The sequence below is a fragment of the Rhinoraja longicauda genome, chromosome 5 (assembly GCF_053455715.1).
Source record: "Rhinoraja longicauda isolate Sanriku21f chromosome 5, sRhiLon1.1, whole genome shotgun sequence".
NCBI lineage: Eukaryota > Metazoa > Chordata > Chondrichthyes > Rajiformes > Arhynchobatidae > Rhinoraja > Rhinoraja longicauda.
This window is the reverse complement of record NC_135957.1, coordinates 14,854,536-14,875,178: the sequence shown is the minus strand read 5'-3', so window position 1 is coordinate 14,875,178 and position 20,643 is coordinate 14,854,536. Positions and strand designations below refer to the sequence as shown.

General features: G+C 42.5%; 1 protein-coding gene across 1 annotated transcript in view; it reads right to left on the bottom strand.

Annotated features, from left to right (window-relative positions):
* Positions 1–20,643, bottom strand: part of LOC144593844 (dynein axonemal heavy chain 8-like) — a 624,642-nt gene that overhangs the window by 196,160 nt on the left and 407,839 nt on the right. Inside the window, exons 55-57 of the mRNA XM_078399962.1 lie at positions 12,298–12,432; positions 9,269–9,391; positions 4,426–4,639 (exon numbers count right to left, since the gene is read on the bottom strand). Coding sequence (XP_078256088.1) covers positions 4,426–4,639; positions 9,269–9,391; positions 12,298–12,432 — 472 coding nt within the window. The remainder of the gene's footprint in view (positions 1–4,425; positions 4,640–9,268; positions 9,392–12,297; positions 12,433–20,643) is intronic.

Below are 20,643 nucleotides of genomic sequence, written 5' to 3'. Positions count from 1 at the left end.
TTGTGTGTGTTATTGCTTATTTTTATTGCTCTTGTTGTTGGACTGTGGGTAATCTTTCATTTCACTGCACATTTATGTGTATGTGACAAATAAACTTGACTTGACTTGACTATAGAAGGATATATGTCAGGCACAGGAAAGTAGGACTAGCTTGGATGGGGGTCTCTTGGTCAGCATGGACGAGTTGAGGAAAGGACCATTTGCCATGCAGTATGACTGTGAGGAATTGGGCAAGCTTGGGTTATCTTCTCTGGAGTGTTGGACATTTAAGGACAACCTGATAGAAGTATATAAAGTTATGAGAGCCATAGACAGTATAGATGGTCAAAGGCTTTGTTCCCAGGGTGGAAATGTCAGCTAATTGATCACATAGGTTTAAGGTGAAAATAGAAATTTTTAACAGAGATTTCAAGGCATGTTTTTCTTTTGCAGAGAGGTAGGTGCCTGGAACACATGTTAGGGGAAGTGGTGGAAGCAGATATGATGGCAACATTTTAGAGGCAATTGGACAAGACATTGAAAAATATGGGGATTTGAAGGTTATCGGTAACATTCAGCCAAATGCACCAAAGATCTTGGTTCAATCCTGACCATAGGTGCCATCTGTGTGAATTTTGCATGTTCTTCCTTTGACCGCGTGTGTTTTTCCAGGTGCTCCAGTTTCTTCCAACATCCAAAAGACATGCAGATTTGTAGGTTAATTGGCCTCTACAAATTGCTCCAGGGAGTGGAAGCGAAAGTGGGACAATACATTGTGACCACTGATAGGTGAAGTGAATAACATTGGTTATCTTGTTACAATGGCACCTGTCAAGGGGTGGAATAGATTAGACAGCAAGTGAACAGTCAGTTCTTGAAGTTGATGTGTTGGATGCAGGAGAAATGGGCAGGAGTAAAGACCTGAGTGACTTTGACAAGGGCCAAATTGTTATGGCCAGATGTCTGGGTCAGAGCATCTCTGAAATGGCAAGGCTTGTGGGGTGGTCCCGGTCAGCAGTGGCGAGTACCTACCGACAGTGGTCCGAGGAGGAACAAACCAGAAACCGGCGACAGGGTGTTGGGCGCCCAAAGCTCATTGATGCACAAGGGCAGTGATGGCACCAGGATGCACTGTGGGAAGACAAGCCGGTGGAGGGAGTGTGATGCTCTGGGCAATGTTCTGCTGGGAAACCCTGGGTCCGGCCATTCATGAGGACGTCAATTTGACAACTGTCACCTACCGAAACATCGTTGCAGACCAGGTACACCCCTTGTACTGGAGCCTATCAGGGAGAAGGCAATTCTGTATTTAGTGTTGTGTAATGAACCTGATTTCATAAGGGAACTCAAGGTAAAAGAGCCATTAGGAGGCAGTGATCATAATATGATAAGTTTTAATCTACAATTTGAGAGGGAGAAGGGAAAATCGGAAGTGTCAGTAATACAGTATAGCAAAGGGGATTATAGAAGCATGAGGGAGGAGCTGGCCAGATTTGACTGGAAGCAGACCCCAGCAGGGAAGACGGTGGAATAGCAAAGGCAGGTATTCCTGGGAATAATGCAGAAGGTGCAGGATCAATTCATCCCAAAGAGGAGGAAAGATGCTAAGGGGAGTAAGAGGCTGACAAGGAAAGTCAAGGACAGAATAAAAATAAAAGAGAAGAAGTATAATATAGCAAAGAATAGCGGGAAGCCAGAGGATTGGGACTTTTTTAAAGAGCAACAGAAGATAACTAAAAAGGCAATATGGGGAGAAAAGATGAGGTACGAAGGTAGGCTAGCCAATAATATAAAGAGGAGAGTAAAAGCTTCTTTAGGTACGTGAAGAGGAAAAAAATAGTTACGGCAAATGTGGGTCCCTTGAAGACAGAAGTAGGTGAATTTATTATGGGGAACAAGGAAATGGCAGACGAATTGAACCGGTACTTTGGATCTGTCTTCACTAAGGAAGACACAAACAATCTCCCAGATGTTCTAGTGGCCAGAGATCCTAGGGTGACGGAGGAACTGAAGGAAATTCACATTAGGCAGGAAATGGTGTTGGGTGGACTGATGGGACGGAAGGTTGATAAATCCCCAGGGCCTGATGGTCTGGATCCCAGAGTACTTAAGGAGGTGGCTCGAGAAATCGTGGACGCATTGATGATCATTGTCCAATGTTCTATAGATTCAGGATCAGTTCCTGTGGATTGGAGGGTAGCTAATGTTATCCCACTTTTTAAGAAAGGAGGGAGAGAGAAAACAGGAAATTATACACCAGTTAGTCTGACATCGGTGGTGGGGAAGATGCTGGAGTCAATTATAAAAGACGAAATTGCGGAGCATTTGGATAGCAGTAACAGGATTGTTCCGGGTCAGCATGGATTTACGATGGTGAAATCATGCTTGACTAATCTTCTGGAATTTTTTGAGGATGTAACTAGGAAAATGGACAGGGGAGAGCAAAGAGTGGGGATAAATGGGTCCCTTTCAGAATGGCAGGGAGTGACTAGTGGGGTACCGCAAGGCTCGGTGCTGGAACCGCAGCTATTTACAATATGCATTAATGACTTGGATGAAGGGATTAAAAGTAACATTAGCAAATTTGCAGATGACACAAAGCTGGGTAGCAGTGTGAACTGTGAGGAAGATGCTATGAGGTTGCAGGGTGACTTGGACAGGTTCTGTGAGAGGGCGGATGCATGGCAGATACAGTTTAATGTGGATAAATGTGAGGTTATCCACTTTGGTGGTAAGAACAGATTATTATCTGAAAGGTGTCAAGTTAGGAAAAGGGGAAGTACAACGAGATCTGGGTGTCCTAGCGCATCAGTCTGATAGGAAGCATGCAGCTACAGCAGGCAGTGAAGAAAGCCAAATGGAATGTTGACCTTCATAACAAGGGGAGTTGAGTATAGGAGCAAAGAGGTCCCTCTGCAGTTGTACAGGCCCTAGTGAGACCACACCCTGGAGTATTGTGTGCAGTTTTGGTCTCCAAACTTGAGGAAGGACATTCTTGCTATTGAAGTAGTGCAGCGTAGGTTCACGAGGTTAATTCTCGGATTGGCGGGACTGCAATACGTTGAAAGATTGGAGCGACTGGGCTTGTATACTCTGGAATTTAGAAGGATGAGAGGGGATCTTATTGAAACATAAGATTATTAAGGGATTGGACACGCTAGAGGCAGGAAACATGGTCCCGATGTTGGGGGAGTCCCGAACCAGGGGCCACAGTTTAAGAATAAGGGGTAGGCCATTTAGAACGGAGATGAGGAAGAACTCTTTCACTCAGAGAGTTGTGAAGCTGTGGTATTCTCTGCCTCAGAAGGCAGTGGAGGCCAATTCTCTGGATGCTTTCAAGAGAGAGTTAGATAGAACTCTTAATGTTAGCGGAATCAGGGGATATGGGGAGAAGGCAGGAACGGGGTACTGATTGTGCATGATCAGCCATGATCACAGTGAATGGCAGTGCTGGCTCGAAGGGCCGAATGGCCTACTCCTGCACCTATTGTCTATTCATGGCAATGGTATTCCCTGATGGCAGTGGCCTCTTTCAGCAGGATAATACGCTGTGCCACACTGCACACATTGTTCAGGAATGGTTTGAGGAACATGATGAAGTGTTCACGGTATTGCCATAGCCTCCAAATTATCCAGATCTCAATCCGATTGAGCATCTGTGGGATGTGCTGGATCTACATGTCCGATCCACGGCAGCTCCACCTCGCAACTTACAGGACTTGAAGGATCAGCTGCTAATGTTTTGGTGCCAGGGGTCTTGTAGAGTCCATGCCTTGGCGGGTCAGCGCTACTTTGGTGGCACACGGAGGACCGACAGCATATTAGGTAGGTGGTCATAATGTTTTGGCTGATCGGTATATAGAACAAGGTGTGAGTGGATGATTGATGATCGATGTGGACTTGGTAGACCGAAAGGCCTACTTCCATGGTGTATCTTTCAATCACTTAGGCATGGGGGCACAGACATTGTGGGCCATAGGGAATGTTTTTGTGCTGTACTATTTTATTTTCTATAACTTGTCCTCATGGTTGTAATTGTGAATGAATGAATCAGCTTTGAATTTTCTCCTGTAATTATAAATTAAGTGGATGGATTCAAGTTCAAGTGAATTATGACTTAAATTAGATTAGCTGATGGTTATTCTGCTCACAATAACATTGGTACTGAATGGTGAAATGTAGGGATTTCACAATGTGGTTGAGGTGCAATGTGCCAGTGAATAATTTCAAATTATATACATGATCGGCAGCTGTAATTCATACTTATCGTTTGGTCCTTCTGGATGCTGCTGTGGAACACTACTGATGACTACCATATAGAAAGAAATGTCCATTTGCCTTTCAAGTCATCACCGTGCCCAATGACACAAATTGCGACATGGGAACATACTAATGACAGCATTTGCTGCAAAGTTGTAATAATTGATGAAAACGAGCCAGACTTACCGAAGATTTTGTCAATTGAAGCATTAGTAGGGAGTGTACAGTTGAAGATAGTGAACTGACGTTTTAACCGTTGAGGAATGTCATTGCGCCCACCCCCGGGATGGATCATTGCAGCCATTAATTGCACATCAACAATTTTAGTAAAGTCTCCAGGTTTGTCTAAGTTGTACATTCCGTGCGATTCAACCATTTGACGTACTATTTCATTAGTAATCTGAAAGACAAATATTACTGCTTAATATTGAATGACAAATGACATCATTTCCTTTTCATTCTAGCACTTGTACAAACAGCAACTCCTCCTTTATGACACATTATGTTTGGATATACTCTTCCATCATGTTTCTCCTTCTCCTTTAACATAAACTGTATAAACTGTGTGCACAAGTTCTCAGAAATTCTCAGAATAGGGCCAAACTAATGAACATTGTGAGGCTGCTGGGCTGGTCTATATATTTCAATGCAAGGAGTATTATAGGTCAAGCCATTTAAATTTGAGCCTTGATCAGTACATTGAACAATAATGCCATTACAGAAACATGGTAGAGAGAAGGGCATGACTGGTAGCTCAATGTTGCAGCATTCAGATGTTTCAAATAAAATAGATAGGGAAAGTTGCACTACTTATCAGAGAGAATGTCACTGTGGTACTTAGAGAGGATATCCTGGGGAGCTCACTCAGTGAGGCAATGTGGGTAGAATTCAGGAATAAGAAAGAAACAATCACTAAGATGGGGTTATACGATAGTTACCCAATACCCAGCAGGAGACACGGGAATGTCAATGTAGGCAGATTATGGAAAGATGTAAAATATAGTTGTAGTGGGTGACTTTAAATTCCCCAATATTGACTGGGATTCCCTTAGTGGCAAATGTTTAGATGGGGCATCCAGTAGGGTTTCTTGACACCATTTCTAGATAATCTAACCAGGACTGGATCTTGTATTAGGAAAATGAGCCTGGGAAGGTGATCAGAGTTGCAGTGGGAGAGCTTTTTGGGAACAGTGTTCATAACTCTAAGTTGTTAGATAGTTATGAATAAGTACTTAATAGGGGGAAGGGCTATTTGGGGGAAAGCTAATTACAACAAAAATCAGGACCACCATGTTCTTGTGAGGAAGGAAGGCAATGATGGCAAGATTTATGAACCTTGGTTGATAAATGTTGCAAATTTAGTCCAAATGGACAAATAAGCAATGGATAAGGTTTAGGAATCTGAAATTGGACAGGGTCCTTGTGGCATATAAAGGACACTGGAACAAACGTAAACAGGGAATCTGGAGGACATAAAATGTCTTTGGCAAACAGGATTAAAGGGTATCCCAGGCATTTTAAATGTATATAAAATACATAGTACATACTAGTGTAACAAAGGAGAGGATACGACCACTCAAGAACAAAGGAGAGAATTTAAGTCTGGTGTCAGAGGAATTAGGCGAGGTATGAAATGAGTGCTTTGCATCAGTGTCTGGAAGGAGAAACAGAGTTATTTTTTCAGGTCAAAGATACTCTTTTATGACTAGGAAAGACAAAAAAAAGTCAGTATTGATATTGGTTTATTATTGCCACGAGCTCCAGGATACAGTGAAAAACTTTTCTTTGTATGTTTTCCAAGCTAATCATACCATACATGCGTATGCCAAAGAAAAATAAATGGAGTACAGAATTCAGTGTTGCAGCTACACAGAAAGTGCAGATTAAAAGAAAAGTACAACGGCTGAAACAAGGTAGATTCAATAGTCTGAGAACAATTACATTTTTTTGCAAAAAAAGTGGAGGAATGGGTGATTTGACAAAAGGACTATCTCTAAGAGGGTGAGGTTGCCATGGTGATAAGTTATGGTCAATAAGTTGATGGCAATTATTAAAGAAAAATAATGCAGAAAATGGAGGGAAAAATAATGCAGAAAATGGAAGGCACATTCATTGGACCTGCGAAGAGGGTCGGATTGTGCTAATAGGGGAGGGGTGGGGGGAAGATTAACTGCCCTGAAAACTTATAGCACAAATAGCCAGTTCTTATAGACAGTGAAAGCAAATTACTTGAGGACTCATTACAACAACACATGAAGCCACAGAGGGATAGGTCCGAATGAGAATGGGATGGAATTAAAGTGGCAAGCAACAGGAAGTTGAAGGTCAATTAATAATTGTTTGGCTTCTCCAATGTGGAGATCATCATACGTGAACACCAAATGTAGTATACTAGACTAAAAAAAGTGAAAATGAACTTTACTTTTACTTGGAAGGGCTGTTTAATTCCCTGGATAGTGAGAAGGTAAAATTAAAAGAACATGTGGCATCTCCTGCAGTTGCAAGGGAAGTTGCCATAAGAAAGGGTGTGGTTGGTGGGGATGAAAATGCACCAAAGAGTTGCAAAGAGAACAGTCCATTCACAATGCAGAAGGGCAAAGGGAATGGAAGAAATATTAAGTGGTGGAATTTTACTGAAGTTAAAATTATGAACAATAACCCATTGAATGTGGAGCATGGGGTGAAATATAAGGACCAGTGGAAGTCTACCTTTGCTTTGTCCAGGAGTGGGAAGAGAACAGTTGTAGGAAAAGATAAATCTCTGAAACATAAGCTGAATCTCTGATGTAGGGTCTTCTATCTGAAACATTAACATTGTTTCCCTTTTACCAGATGTTGCCTGACCTGTTGAATGTTTCTCAAAAGGTTCTGTTTTTTTTTTTAGAGTATCCTGAATGCTGCTTTGCTTGTCCTGTCATTAAATTTGGAGGATTCTGTGAAGAAGGTATTTGTAGCACCTTTTCAATGCTTTGAGGTGAGTACATCTTAAGCATACAGGAAGGCAGGTATCACTATTACCAGGCTGTCCGATAGACAAGTTTTTTTGGCAGGTTGGTGGTCTTGAAACTCAAAACATTTTCATGGATAGCCAAAGCTTGTGCTGGTGCACTGATGAATTTCACCACCGATGTCTGCTTTTACAGAGAATTGGATCCCAGAATGTGTTAATTATTCTACGTTTCCCGGTGTCTTGTCATGAACCTTCCATCGGGGCCTTCCATCGCCTGGTGCGGCTCGGCCGCGGGGCCTAACATCGCCCGGTGCGGCTCGGCCGCTGGACTTAACAGTGCCCGGTGCGGCTTGGCCGCGGGGCCTTCCATCGCCCGGTGCGGCTCGGCCGCGGGGCCTAACATCGCCCGGTGCGGCTCGGCCGCGGGACTTAGCTGCGCACGGCTCGGTCGCGGGGCCTTCCACCACCCGGTTCGGCCGCGTGACGTCTCAGCGCCCGGTGCGACTCGGCCGCAGGGACTTCCATCCCCTTGCGGGGACTGTGCGGGTCGGTCGGGGACGAGCTGTCTGTCTGTGGGCGTGGGGAAGAGAGTGGAAGTTTTGTTGCCTCCATCACAGTGAGGGGGTGTTTGGAGTCACTGTGATGGACGTTTGTGTTGGGGTCATGTGTCTTATGTTCTTTTTTGTGTGTGACTGCTATGTAGTTTCGTTCGGTACCTTGGTACCGAATGACAAATAAAGCTCTGTTGAACTGTTGAAGGAGTCTTGTTGTGCAGGAGGAAAGGCTGGTAAAGGATAGCCAATGAATAAAGAATTGGTAGGAAGCAGAGGATGCTGGTGGAGGGTAGTTTTTCCAGACTGGAGTCCAGTGAATAGTGATGTGCCTCAGGGATCGGTCTGGGCGCATTGCTGTTTGTGGTTTATATCAATGATTTGGATGAGAATGTACAAGGTTAGAATGTATGATTAGTAAGTTTGCAGATGACACGAAAGCAGGTGGTATTGTAGATAGTGAAGATGGTTATCAAAAATTACAACAGGATCTTGATTAGCTAGGCAAATGCACCATGAAAGGGCTAATGGTGTTTTTATACAGATAAGTGCAAGGGGTTTCATTTTGGAAAGTCAAACCAGGACAGAACCGTCACAGTGAATGGTAGGGTTCTGGGGAGCGTTGTAGAACGGAGATCAAAGAATGCAGGTATGCAGTTCCTTGAAAGTGGTGTCACAGGTAGATATGGTGGGAAAGAGGCTTTTAATACACTGACCATCATCAGTCAAGGAGTTGAGTATAGAATTTGTGACATTATGTTACAGTTGTTCAAGATGTTGGTGAGGCCACATTTGAAGTATAGTTCCGTTTTGTTTACCTAGCTATCGGAAGGATGTCATTAAGCTGGACAAAGTGCAGAGAAGATTTATGAAAATGTTGCCAGGCCCGAGCTGTAGAGAGAGGTTGGGCAGGGTGGTACACTATTCCTTTGAGCGCAGAAGCCTGAGAGGTGATGTTATAGTGGTGTACAAAAACATGAGGTGAATGGATGGAGTGAGTGCATAGAGTCTTTTACCCACAATAGGAAAATCAAGAACTAGAGGACATAGTTGAAGGTGAGAGAGGCTAGATTTCATAGGAATCTAAGGGCAGTAGATATATTGAGTGTCCTATCCATGCACCTGTCCAAATGCTTTTTAAATGCTGTGATTATGCCTGCCTCTATGACCTCCTCTTGCAGCTTCTTCCATGCTCCCAGTGCCATATAAACACTCTTTGTTTGAAAAACCTGCTCATCGGAATTCCTTTGAATATTTCTAAAAATAGGAAATGTTGCTGCAAATGGTACAATGCAAGGGCAAAACATGGCTCAGATTCATTTAAGAATCCAATTAAGTATTGAGGAGGGCATCTTCAATGAGGAAAATAATTTTGAGAGGCTTCAGAATAGATACGAAAGAGTCATAGAAACAGTGATATGTGCAAATATATTTATATAATTGGGGGCTTGAGAGCATCTCTGTGACACAAATAAAACACGAAGAGGTAAAGTTAGGTTAAAACAAGTAAATTCATTATTAATTTTACCTGATCTCCCCATTCATTAATAATTGGCATGTTGATATCATCAACGAATACAGTCATTTTCCGTCCACTTGGAGGTCCATAGGTACTTCCCACACGTTTTTCCACATAACTTTCAACTGTTCTCTGCAAAGATATTTACTAACTCATAATTTTGATACCAACAATCAAATTATTATATACTTAAAGGTTTTAGATAATTAGATGTCAGAACTTCACATTTAAAAGTTAAATATGTTTGTATTACTTAAGAAATTTTGTTTATATACCATTCATCTATTATACAAGAAGTGTTTCACCTCCATAACTTTGGATCCATAGACACAAATGTGATTACATTATTTTAATCTATCTTTTTCTTCTCTTCTGATTTTTTTTAGGTAAAGAGACCAAGACTATGAATAGTGTTCCAGGTTTGGCCTCACCAACACCTGCACAACCGTTACAAAACTTCCCTTTTCTTAAACACCAACCCCTTTGCCATCTATATAATAAAACTCTCATTTGTTTGTTTGTTTGTTCCTGAACTACAGCCAAAACGGTACAAGATAGCGCGACAATTTTAGGCTCACCTTACTCACCGTCATCCCTTTGGTGCTAATGGAAGAAGTTTCATTGAAATCGATGTTATATTTTTAAAGTTATTCACATTTTAAAGTTTAAATCTATCTCCCAGGGAGGGAGGGATGAAGGGAGGGGTGGAGGGAGGATAAGGGGGGTTGAGGGGGATGGAATGGAGGGGAGGAGGGGAGGGGGAGGAGGGGAGGGGAGGGGGAGGGGGAGGAGGAGGAAGGAGGAGGAGGGAGGGGGAGGAAGGAGGGGGAGGAAGGAGGATTGGGGAGGGAGGGAGGGCAGGGGGGAGGCGGGGAGGGTGGGAGGGGGATAAGGGGGGTTGAGGGGGATGGAGTGGGGGGGAGGGGAAAGGGGGAGAGGAAGGGGGAGGGGTGGAGAGAAGGGTGGAGTGGAGGGGGAGGGGGAAGGGGGGAAGGGGGGAAGGGGGGAGAGGAGGGAATGGGGAATGGGGGAGGGGGGAAGGAGAATATGTTGCACCAATGCAGGAGAGGTTTGGGCTCAACGGTCCACTTGTTCTAGTAAAGACTAAAATCTATTTGTATTCTCAACTACTTGCTGGATCTACCTACTAACATTTTGTGATTTATGTACCAGAATATCCAGATCCCTCTGAACCTCACTCATTTGCAGTCTATCTCCATATCTTTGGCAAACTTGGAAACTTTACATTTTATTCCCTCATCCAAGTCACTTTTATAAATAGTAAAGAACTAAGGACCAAGAAGTGGCCACAGGAGTACTCCACTTTTTACATCTTTAAAATTAGAAGCAATGATTGAAAATTACAAATTTCCTAGGCCTTTCAACAGGGTAGAAACAACAAGTATGTTCTACCTGGATGAGGCGTCAAAACTTGGGATCACAGTTTCAAAATAAAGGGTAGGTACTTGAGAGTGAAATAAGTGGGAATTTTCTCACTTACAGAATGGTGAACATTTGATTAAACCCCAGAGTTGGTAGCCAACTCCATTTGTGTGTTTATGGACAAAATCATGATCCAGTGTCTTAAGGCAAAGCCTCAATTGTAGCACAGCAAATTCCACGAGGGGAATTGTGGAAACCTAATCAAATATTTATTTTCTCAACTGAGATCTATATATTTTTTAATATTAAAGGAACAAAGAGATATGGATATAAGAGGTGGATTGCCATGTTGCAGTTGTGCAAAACATTGATTTGATCACATTTGGAGCACTGTCAACAGTTCTAGTCACCAGACTACAGGAACGAGGGCTGTAGTTAAAAGAAGAGATTGGATAGGTTGGGTTTATTCTGACTAGAATATAGGGGTCTGAGGAGTTTCCTTATAGAGATTTATAAAATTGTGAGGTATGAGGATAGGATGGATAGACAGAATAATTATCCCAGGGGCAGGGGCTTCTAGAACTCAAGTTACTAGTGCAAAGTGAGTGGAGTGGCAGTTACTAAAATACATTTTACATATTTAATGTTTTCTGCAGTGGTAAGGCTTCCCTTGAAAAACACTATGATTAAGAGAATATTAGGAAGCATACACAGCAGGACAGGCAGAGCAGGGAAGGGAAGAAGAGCTCTCAGAAAGAGAGCTTTCAGTGCATTCACAATCTTCTTACCTTTTGCTGCATATGTGCTGGATCTTTGATGTTTGGGATATATATAAATAACTTAGGTGGGTTAGTTAGTAAGTTTGTGGACAATACCAAAATTAGTGAAGTTACGGACAACAAAGAAGGTTGTCAAAGAATACAGTGGGAAATAGATACACTTAAGAAATGGGCAGAGAAGTGTGAGGTGTTGCATTTTGGGAAGTTGAATGTAAGTGGAAAATATATAGTTAATGGGAAGACTTAACAGCATTATGGAACAGAGATATTTTTGGCTCCAAGTCCATAGCTCCCTGAAAGCGGTAACATAATAGATCAGGTGGTAAAGAAAGCATCTGGTATGCTTGCCTTTATTGGTCCAGGCATTGAGTGCAAGAGACAGGATGTCATGTTGCAGCTCTCCTTGCACAGAGAGTGGTGGGTGCCTGGAATGCACTGCAAGGGATGGTGATGATGGCAGTGAGGATAAGGACATTTACGGAGCTTGTTGGTAGGCACATAGATATGCAGGGAATTTGGATCTTGCACAGGCAGAGAAGATTGGTGTAACAGATTTATGATCGGCACAGCATTGTTCCTGAACCTGTACTGTTCATATTCTATGAGTTTTTATGTTTTCTTTTGAATCATCCAGAAAAATTAGCCTGCAGTCTGAAACGATGAGCATAAGATTAAAAAATTTAAATATATTAAAGTGTTTCATGGAACTTTAATCTTCAGTCTTAACCACTGACATAAGTAAAAGGTGTAGCCTTGATTCAAAAGAGTAAAAGTTAAAGCAATAAAACTGTAAAATGGTTTATGATGTGCAACTTGGGTCAGGTGTGAAATCCATTCAGCACATTTTCAGTTCCTATATACAAATCTTTTCATTACCTGAAACATGCAGGGTTCTGTTGCAGAAGAAAAATTCAAACTCTTGGACAGGTGTTCCTCAGGATCATATTTCATCAAATATCCTTTTATCATGACTGTTTTTGCTGTGCCTTGTTCACCAGTCAGAAGTACAGCCTATGAGAATTTCCCCAAATTTATTTGTTATGGAATAAAGCATATTTTCCTTTTGAAATAACTATTAAATAATATCAGTAACTTGTTCCATGATCGCAACTAGTTGCGATTAACATTTTAAAAAATCTAAATTTCTACATGGGCAGCATTGGCAGAGTGAATGACTGAACTAATAATCCAGAGGAAAAACATAACCTGCTGGAAGGACTAAGTGGGTCAAGCAGCATTGGTGGAGGCAAAGGGATTGTCGTGTTTTGGATTGAGGTTTGGCATCAGGAGAGTGTAGAAGAAAGATAGCCAGTGTATAGTAGCGGTGAAACAGAGGCTGGTAGGTGATACTGTAAACATAAAAAAATGGCAGATGGAGCCAGGTGGAGTAGGGTAGGGGGAAGGAGGCTAATAGGTAATAGGTGGATCCAGATTACAGGGAGATGATCGGCAGATGGAACCAGGTGGGTGAGGGAGAGGAAAGGTGAACCAAGAGAAAAGAAACCCAGGTAGAAACTGGGTGACAGACAGATGGAACCAGGTAGAGGAAGTGCCAAGTTTAGGAAATGGGGGAAGGGGGGAGTGATCGAAAAGGGGAACAAAGGGAGGAAGACCCTAGGTGGGTAGGAGTGGGAATAGGACATGGGGCAGTGGGGGTTCCTGAAATAACGCAGAGATGTGGACTGACAAGCTACACAAAAGTTTAAATCACAACATGGCAACTGTGGATTTTAAATGGAGTTCATTATCTGCAGTTCAACAAATATATAAAAAAACGAATCATTAGTAACAATGACCACAAAACTATGGAAAAATGCACATATTGAGGGGCAAAATATGGCATTCTTACCAAGTTTGGCCTAAATGTGACCTCAGACCCACCCTGTGTGGCAGACTTTTAAATGCTCTCTGAAATTGCCAAGCAAACCACCCAGTTGTACTTAAATGCTATGCTGAAACAGAGAAAGAATAAAACACGATACCAGGCATTCACTTGGACACCAAATTCTGTCATGATAAATTGAATCTTGCAAAGACCTCCATGCAAACATCTGGGGTCAGTTGTCCAGAATGGGAGCACTTAGCCTACTATGTGTCGGGCTCCTCTACCACTGGGTATGTTCTTTCCCACCTGGACAAACCTACCAGAAGTGGCAGTAAAGTGGTATTCACACTCAAGGAATTGTCCTGGGAGTCCTCAACATTGAGTCCAAGCTCCAATAAGTATCCTGACATCAAGTGACAAAGGGCAACCTGATTACCACCCACTGTCCCTGCATCATCTTACCAATTCGTACCTCTTCAAGCTGAATAACATCTAGAAGTAACTTTAATATTATCAATTGTACTTTAGGTGCAATATTTCCATCTTCATCACTAGGAATGACTTGGAAGCACTATCACTATCCTGAAGAACACAGCTGTCAGATAGTGAGTGCACCAACAGAAGGGATAAACTTGATATTGACCTCAAACTACCTACAGCAGATCATCTTTCTACAGTCGCACTGCTCGGTGACCATTGGATAGCCCTTGTGAAGACAAAGTCCCATCTTTACTTTCAGATAGCTGTCCATTATGTTATCATTTGCACCAATCATGTTAAATGTGATGGACGAAGAACAGATTTGCCTGCTCAAAAATGAGCATTAATTAGGCACTGGACTAACAGCAGAAGTAAAAATGTACAATACCACAATGTATTATAAAATAACCTCACTCCACTATTTACATCAAACCAAAGAATAAATCCAAGTTTGATGAGGAGTGCGAAAGGGTGTTCTGGGAGCTGAATCATGTATACTTTCTGTGTGGTCCAGATGCATGGACTCAAATATATCAGTGTAATCCTAGAGGCTCCTTGTCCATTGTGAGGAGTCACACACTAGGAATAAACAGCATTTAATAAGGATACATTATTTTCAGAGAGGCTTTGAGAACATGATGTTTTCCTCTATCTCCCTGGTAATCATTTTCCCAGATAGAACTTGAAATACAGTGCCTGTTTCAGAAGTATGGTGTCCTAGATTTCACTTTATACAGTACTTGTGCCAGTAACTAAATCCATACATGAAATTTGCCCTGCATTCAATATGATCATGGCTGATCTGCCACATGTCTCCATCACTGTAGAGAATCCAAGTTTGTCTAACCCCTAATACCCACTAATCTGGTAAACCTCTTCTGCACCCTCTCCCAACCTTCCACATTTTTTTTGTAATGTGGTGACCAGGGTACATACAATACTCAAAATATGGCCTGACAAAGTCTTCAAGAGCAGCATCATGACTTCCTGACTCTTATATTCAATGCCCCCGTCGATGAAGGCAAGCATATTCTACACTTTCTTTATCACTCTACTTGTGTGGCCACTTTCATGGAGCTATGAATTGGACCCCAAGATCCCTTGAACATCAGTACTGTTAAGTGTCATTAACTATATCCTTTCCCGTTACATTTGACTCCTAAAGTGCAACACCTCACACTATAGACCAAGGGCTTGTTCCTGTGCTTTACTGTTCTATGTTCGTTGGTCTTTCATATGGCACTTCCAAGAATACTTTCTGGAAATGTGAAAACTCTACATCTAAAGGTTCCTCTCTATAGATTCTGCTTGTTAGATCCTCAAAGAACTCCTGCAATTTTTTCATGTGATTTCCTTCTTGTAAAATCACATTGACTTAATTTGAAAAAAGACGCAAAATACTTGATCGTCAGCGGGGCAGACAACATCCCCAGAAAAAATCGATGGTCAACGTTTCGGGACAGAACTTTTTGTGGCGTCAGGGATGACGCCGAGTTCAACAGTGATCACACTGACACTCACAGTAGGATGAACTCATGTATATATATTTTATTGTTTCTTGCCATCAAGGCGCATGTGCGGTGGATCTATCGATTTCAGGCTTGTCCCAGCAGCTCAGTCCTGATCTTGAAGGCATAGCAATCTCAGGCTGCTCCCTGCTGTTCATCTTTGCCTCGAGAGGAGTAACTGGCGGTTTTAGGATTATCCTTGTGATTCAGCTTTGGGCTTGAAGAAACGGTGCGGGCGGTTTCTGGATTATCCTGTAGGCTCAGTCTTTGCCTCTGCTGTGGGTGCATACCCTTGTTTTCCATGGAGACACTGGAGACTCATGCTTACCCCAGCCACTTAGTCGTAGCCTCAGTAGAGGTATTTGCTGTCTAGCACTCCTTCCTGGCAGCCCAGTCTTGACCACATGGTGGGCTCGGGTGTGTCTTTCTCAGTCGTTAGGGGAACACAGCTAGCAGGGAGGCTGGAATGCCTGGGGTTTATAAGGAGTTGGCTGACGAGGTTCACGTGACCAAACCAATTTCAGCTAATTGGACCCCACTTTTACCAATTATGCTGGGGATGGTCTATCCCGACATAGAGTGCCCTCCGTAATGTTTGGGACAAAGACCCATCATTTATTTATTTGCCTCTGTACTCCACAATTTGGGATTTGTAATAGAAAAAATCACATGTGGTTAAAGTGCATATTGTCAGATTTTAATAAAGGCCATTTTTATACATTTTGGTTTTACCACGTAGAAATTACAGCAGTGTTTACACATAGTTCCTCCCCCCCCCCCATTTCAGGGCACTATAATGTTTGGGACACAGCAATGTCATGTAAATGAAAGTAATCATGTGTTTGTTGGTCTTTCATATGGCACTTCCAAGAATACTTTCTGAAAATGTGAAAACTCTACTCTATAGATTCTGCTTGTTAGATCCTCACAAGGATTTTGAGGCATAACCTTGGCATGCAATGACTGCTTGAAGTCTGCGATTCATGGACATCACCAGTTGCTGGGTGTCTTCTCTGGTGATGCTCTGCCAGGCCTGATTTGCAACCATCTTTAGCTTATGCTTGTTTTGGGGGCTAGCCCTCTTCAGTTTTCTCTTCAGCATAAAAAGGCATGCTCAATTGGGTTCAGATCGGGTAATTGACATAGCCACTCTAGAATTGACCATTTTTTAGCTTTGAAAAACTCCTTTGTTTCAGAACTGTGGTTGCTCTTTTAAGTACTTCTTGGCAAACTGTAACCTGGCCACCCTATTTTTGCAGCTAACCAGTGGTTTGCATCTTGCAGTGTAGCCTCTGTATTTCTGTTCATGAAGTCTTCTGCGGACAGTGGTCATTGAACAAATCTACACCTGACTCCTGAAGAGTGTTTCTGATCTGTCGGACGGGTGTTTGGGGTTTTTCCTTTATTATAGAGAGAATTCTTGTGTCATCAGCTGTGGAGGTCTTCCTTGGCCTGCCAATCCCTTTGTGATTAGTAAGCTCACCTGTGCTCTCTTTCTTCTTAATGATGTACACATTTTCAGTGCACATTTCCAGCAGCAATTGTCTAGTTAGTTAGTTAGACATCTCGCAAAGCTAAAAAATTGACCTCTGAACACACAGAGTTCCAATGTGAACACACCCATGGCAGTACCCTTGCCCAGCAGCAGAGACTATGACATTATTCAGTCTCAAGGTGATTTAATGTCCGGTTTTCCTTTTCAAGAGAGGCTCTTCTGAATGAAACTCCGGCTACCAGACGAGGACAGAAGTATGGTGTGGCACATCCAGTAACATGAGCTCAATCAACATCAAGAAACCTTTGGAAACAGTAGCAATCTTCCATTTGAATTTCTTGAGAGTAGCCAGTATAGTCATCCCCGCATTCTCCACCAGTGTGGCGTCTGGGATGATGCTGAGGGCGCTGACGATCTCGGCTTGTCTCAGCAGCTCAGTCCTGGTCTCGAAGGAGGAGGCATGGTAATTTCAGGTTTCTCCCTGCAGTTCACCTTTGCCTCGGAAGGAGGTTTATCCTGGCGGCTCAGCTTTGCGCTTGCAAAGGGGGTTCTGGCGGTCTCTGGATTATACTGGTGGCCCAGTCTTTGCCTCTGTGTGTTGGTGTAGTCCCTCACTGTCCATGGTCAGGAAGAGGCACTGGTGTCTCAGGCTTGCCCTGGCCACTCAGTCTTAGCCTCAGTAAAGGTACTGGCTGTCTAGGGATTCTTTACGAAAGGATAGAATGGGGATAAGGGAAAATTTTGAGGATTGGTTGGAGGATGCTAAAGAAATAGAAGATGGGAGAAAATGGGATAAGAAGACCCTCCTCATAAACTCCAATGACAGAAGTTTAAACCAGCAGTCATTATGACAAATAAAAAAGAGCAAGGATCTGCTGAAGGAGGGGTTATGTTGCATGCTACACCCCTTAATTCTGCACAATTGTCAAAAAGCCACACTTAAAATCTATTCAAAAGATGTGACAGTGTTGTTGCATCAGGTAATTTAACACTACATGGGCTTGAGGAGGGTGGAGTAGTTGTAGAGAAAGAGTTACTTTTGTTTAGGGGGATGGGAAGCTCAAGATCCAGTGGTTACTCCAATAAAGTGCTGGCAGTAACCAGAGGAACATCCATAGATCTACTTGAATCAATTGTGGATGTGTTACATTGCTGCACATGGGTCAGCTGACATGGAATAATTGTAGAAAATGGTTAAGAACAGCTATTTCTCACACTAATCTGATGACTAATAAATGGTTGAGATAGTGTATAATCCTGAGGACAGTAATCGTGAGAAAGTTTGGGTATTGGTGAATTATAACTTTAAAAATGGACAAATCAAAAAAGCATGGGGTAAGATGTCAATAAAAACGGGAAAATTGAGGGGATGACGAGAGAATAGGACAGAGGTCACAAGGATGCTTAGGAATGTACGAGGTTCGTTTGAAATGTTGTAAAGTGGGATACATTGTCCAGAACTGTATAGCAGATAGACTGTACAATCCAAGACCTGTCATAGATCACAGGCTTCAGTATGAGAAATACTGAAATTTGTTGGTGATTTGGTTGCTGTTGGATGTCTGAATGTTTGCGTGTGCATAATCATTAACTATCAGCAATCTTGTGTTTCAAAGATTTAAAGTTTAAATATTTCCTTCACGTTTGTATGATTATGCTATTTCACCAACGTGTGGATATCATCTTGGAACATAATATTATGACAATTACCTCTCCAATCTTCGTGCCAACTGCAAAATTATTGATCATGCTTTTGTCAAGCTGGAAAGGGTGCAGAGAATATTCACGATACTGCCAGCAGATGAGGGCCTGAGTTATAGGGAGAGATTGAGTAGGCTAGGACTTTATTCTGTGGAGCACAGGAGGTGTATAAGATCATGAGGGGAATAGATAGGGTGAATGCACAGTCTTTTACTCCCAGGGTAGGGTAATCTAGAACCAGAGGACATAGCTTTTAGGTGAAGGGGAAAAGATTTAATAGGAACTTGAGGGGCAACATTTTCACAAAGGGTGGTCGGTATATTGCCTGAGCTGCTGGAGGTGGTAGTTGAGGCAGGTACTATCACAATGTTTAGGAAACATTTAGACAGGATAGGATAGAATAGGTTTAGAGGAATATAGACCAAGTGGACCCGTTGGGCCCAAACCTCTCCTGCATTGGTGCGGCACCCTCTCCTCCCCCACTCCCTCCTCCCCCCTCTCCCCACCCCCCCTCCCTCCTCCCCCCACTCCCCCCTCCCTCCCTCCCCTCCACCCCCCTCTCTCTCCCCCCATCCCCTCACTCCCTTTCCCCCCACTCCATCCCCCTTTATGCCACCTACATCCCCATTCAAGTCATTTACATACAGTACAAACAGCAAGCACCAATCCCTGTTGAACCCCACTGGTCACTGGTATCCGATCACAAATAGTTCTTTATCATCACCCTCTGTCTCCTTTTGCCAAGCTATTTCTGGATTGAAATTACCAACTTGCCCTGATCGTTTGGATTGGTCTCCTAAATCGGACCTTGTCAAAGTCCTTACTGAAATCCATGCAAATCTTACTAGTTTAATTTGTCCAATCAATATGTGGATTAAAATTACCCATCTTAATGACAGTTCTCTTCTTATATGCCTTCGACATTTCCGCATTTAAGATTTGTCCTACTTAAGGCAACAGAGAACATAGAACAATACAGCACAGGGACAGGCCCTTTAGCCCACAATGGATGTGCTGAATGCCATGCCAAATTAAACTAATATCTTTTGCATGCATGAGATCCATATCCTTCCATTCCATGCACATCCATATGCCTTTCAAGAGTCTCTTAAACACCACTATAGTAATTTCTTCCATCATGACTCCTGGCAGTTCATTTCAGGCGCCCACCACTCTGTGTAAAAAAATTCAGACTAAATCCAAAAGTGTTCAGACTAATCTTGATTTTATATACTTCTATCAGATCGCTCCTGAACCTACGATGCTCCAGAGAAAACAATCTGTGTGAGGAAGGATCCCGGCCGAAAACATGTTATGTTACAAAAATGTATGTTCTCCAGAGATGATATCTGAACCACTGAGTTACTCCAGCACTTTGTGTCTTTTTTGTAAACTTGATTCCGCAGTTCTTTGTGTCCCCAGTTTGTTCAATCTTTCCTTGCACTGTAGCTAATACCCTCTATTACAAGCAACATTCAGATAAACCTCCTGCACTCTATCCAAAACCTCTACATCTCTCTTGGGAGTCACTCCAATCTGAGCTTTCTTTCCTTGCTATTCCTTATTTCCAACCAAACTGGTTTCAAAACTCAGCCTTTGGGACTTGCAGTCTTTGCTGTAGAGAAGGGACTATTTGTCATTGCAGAGAACAAATGTTTAGGGCAATAGATTTTGAGGGGACTTGAGGATTTATATTTTTTGAATCTCGAAGAGGGTTGGAGTTTGGAACACAATCTGACAGAGTAGGGAGTGCTGGAACACAGAGCCTGAGGGAGTAATGGAAGCAAAGACTCACAACATTTCAGAAGTATCCTGATGAATTTCAAGGCTAAAGAGCAAGGGCCAAGTGCTGATAAATGGTTTTAGTATACAGTATATGGATACTTGATGGTTGGTATGAACATGGTAGGTGAAGGATCTGTAAATTCTAACTCACTGACTTCATACATTTCACCACTAATTTCCATCCTGCTCATTTTCTAAAGAGCTATTGATGGCATTGTACATTGTTCAATCATCAACAAAAATCACCACCAGTCCTGAAGATGAAAGGAAATTAATGAAGCAGTGAAGGGCACCTGAGCATAGGACACTTTGCAGAGGAATTCCTGCAGTAATGTTTTATAATGAAAATGATTGACCTCTATCAACCACAACTGCCTTCCTTTATGCAAGATATGAATCCAAATGTTGTGCTGTTTTTTCCTTATTGA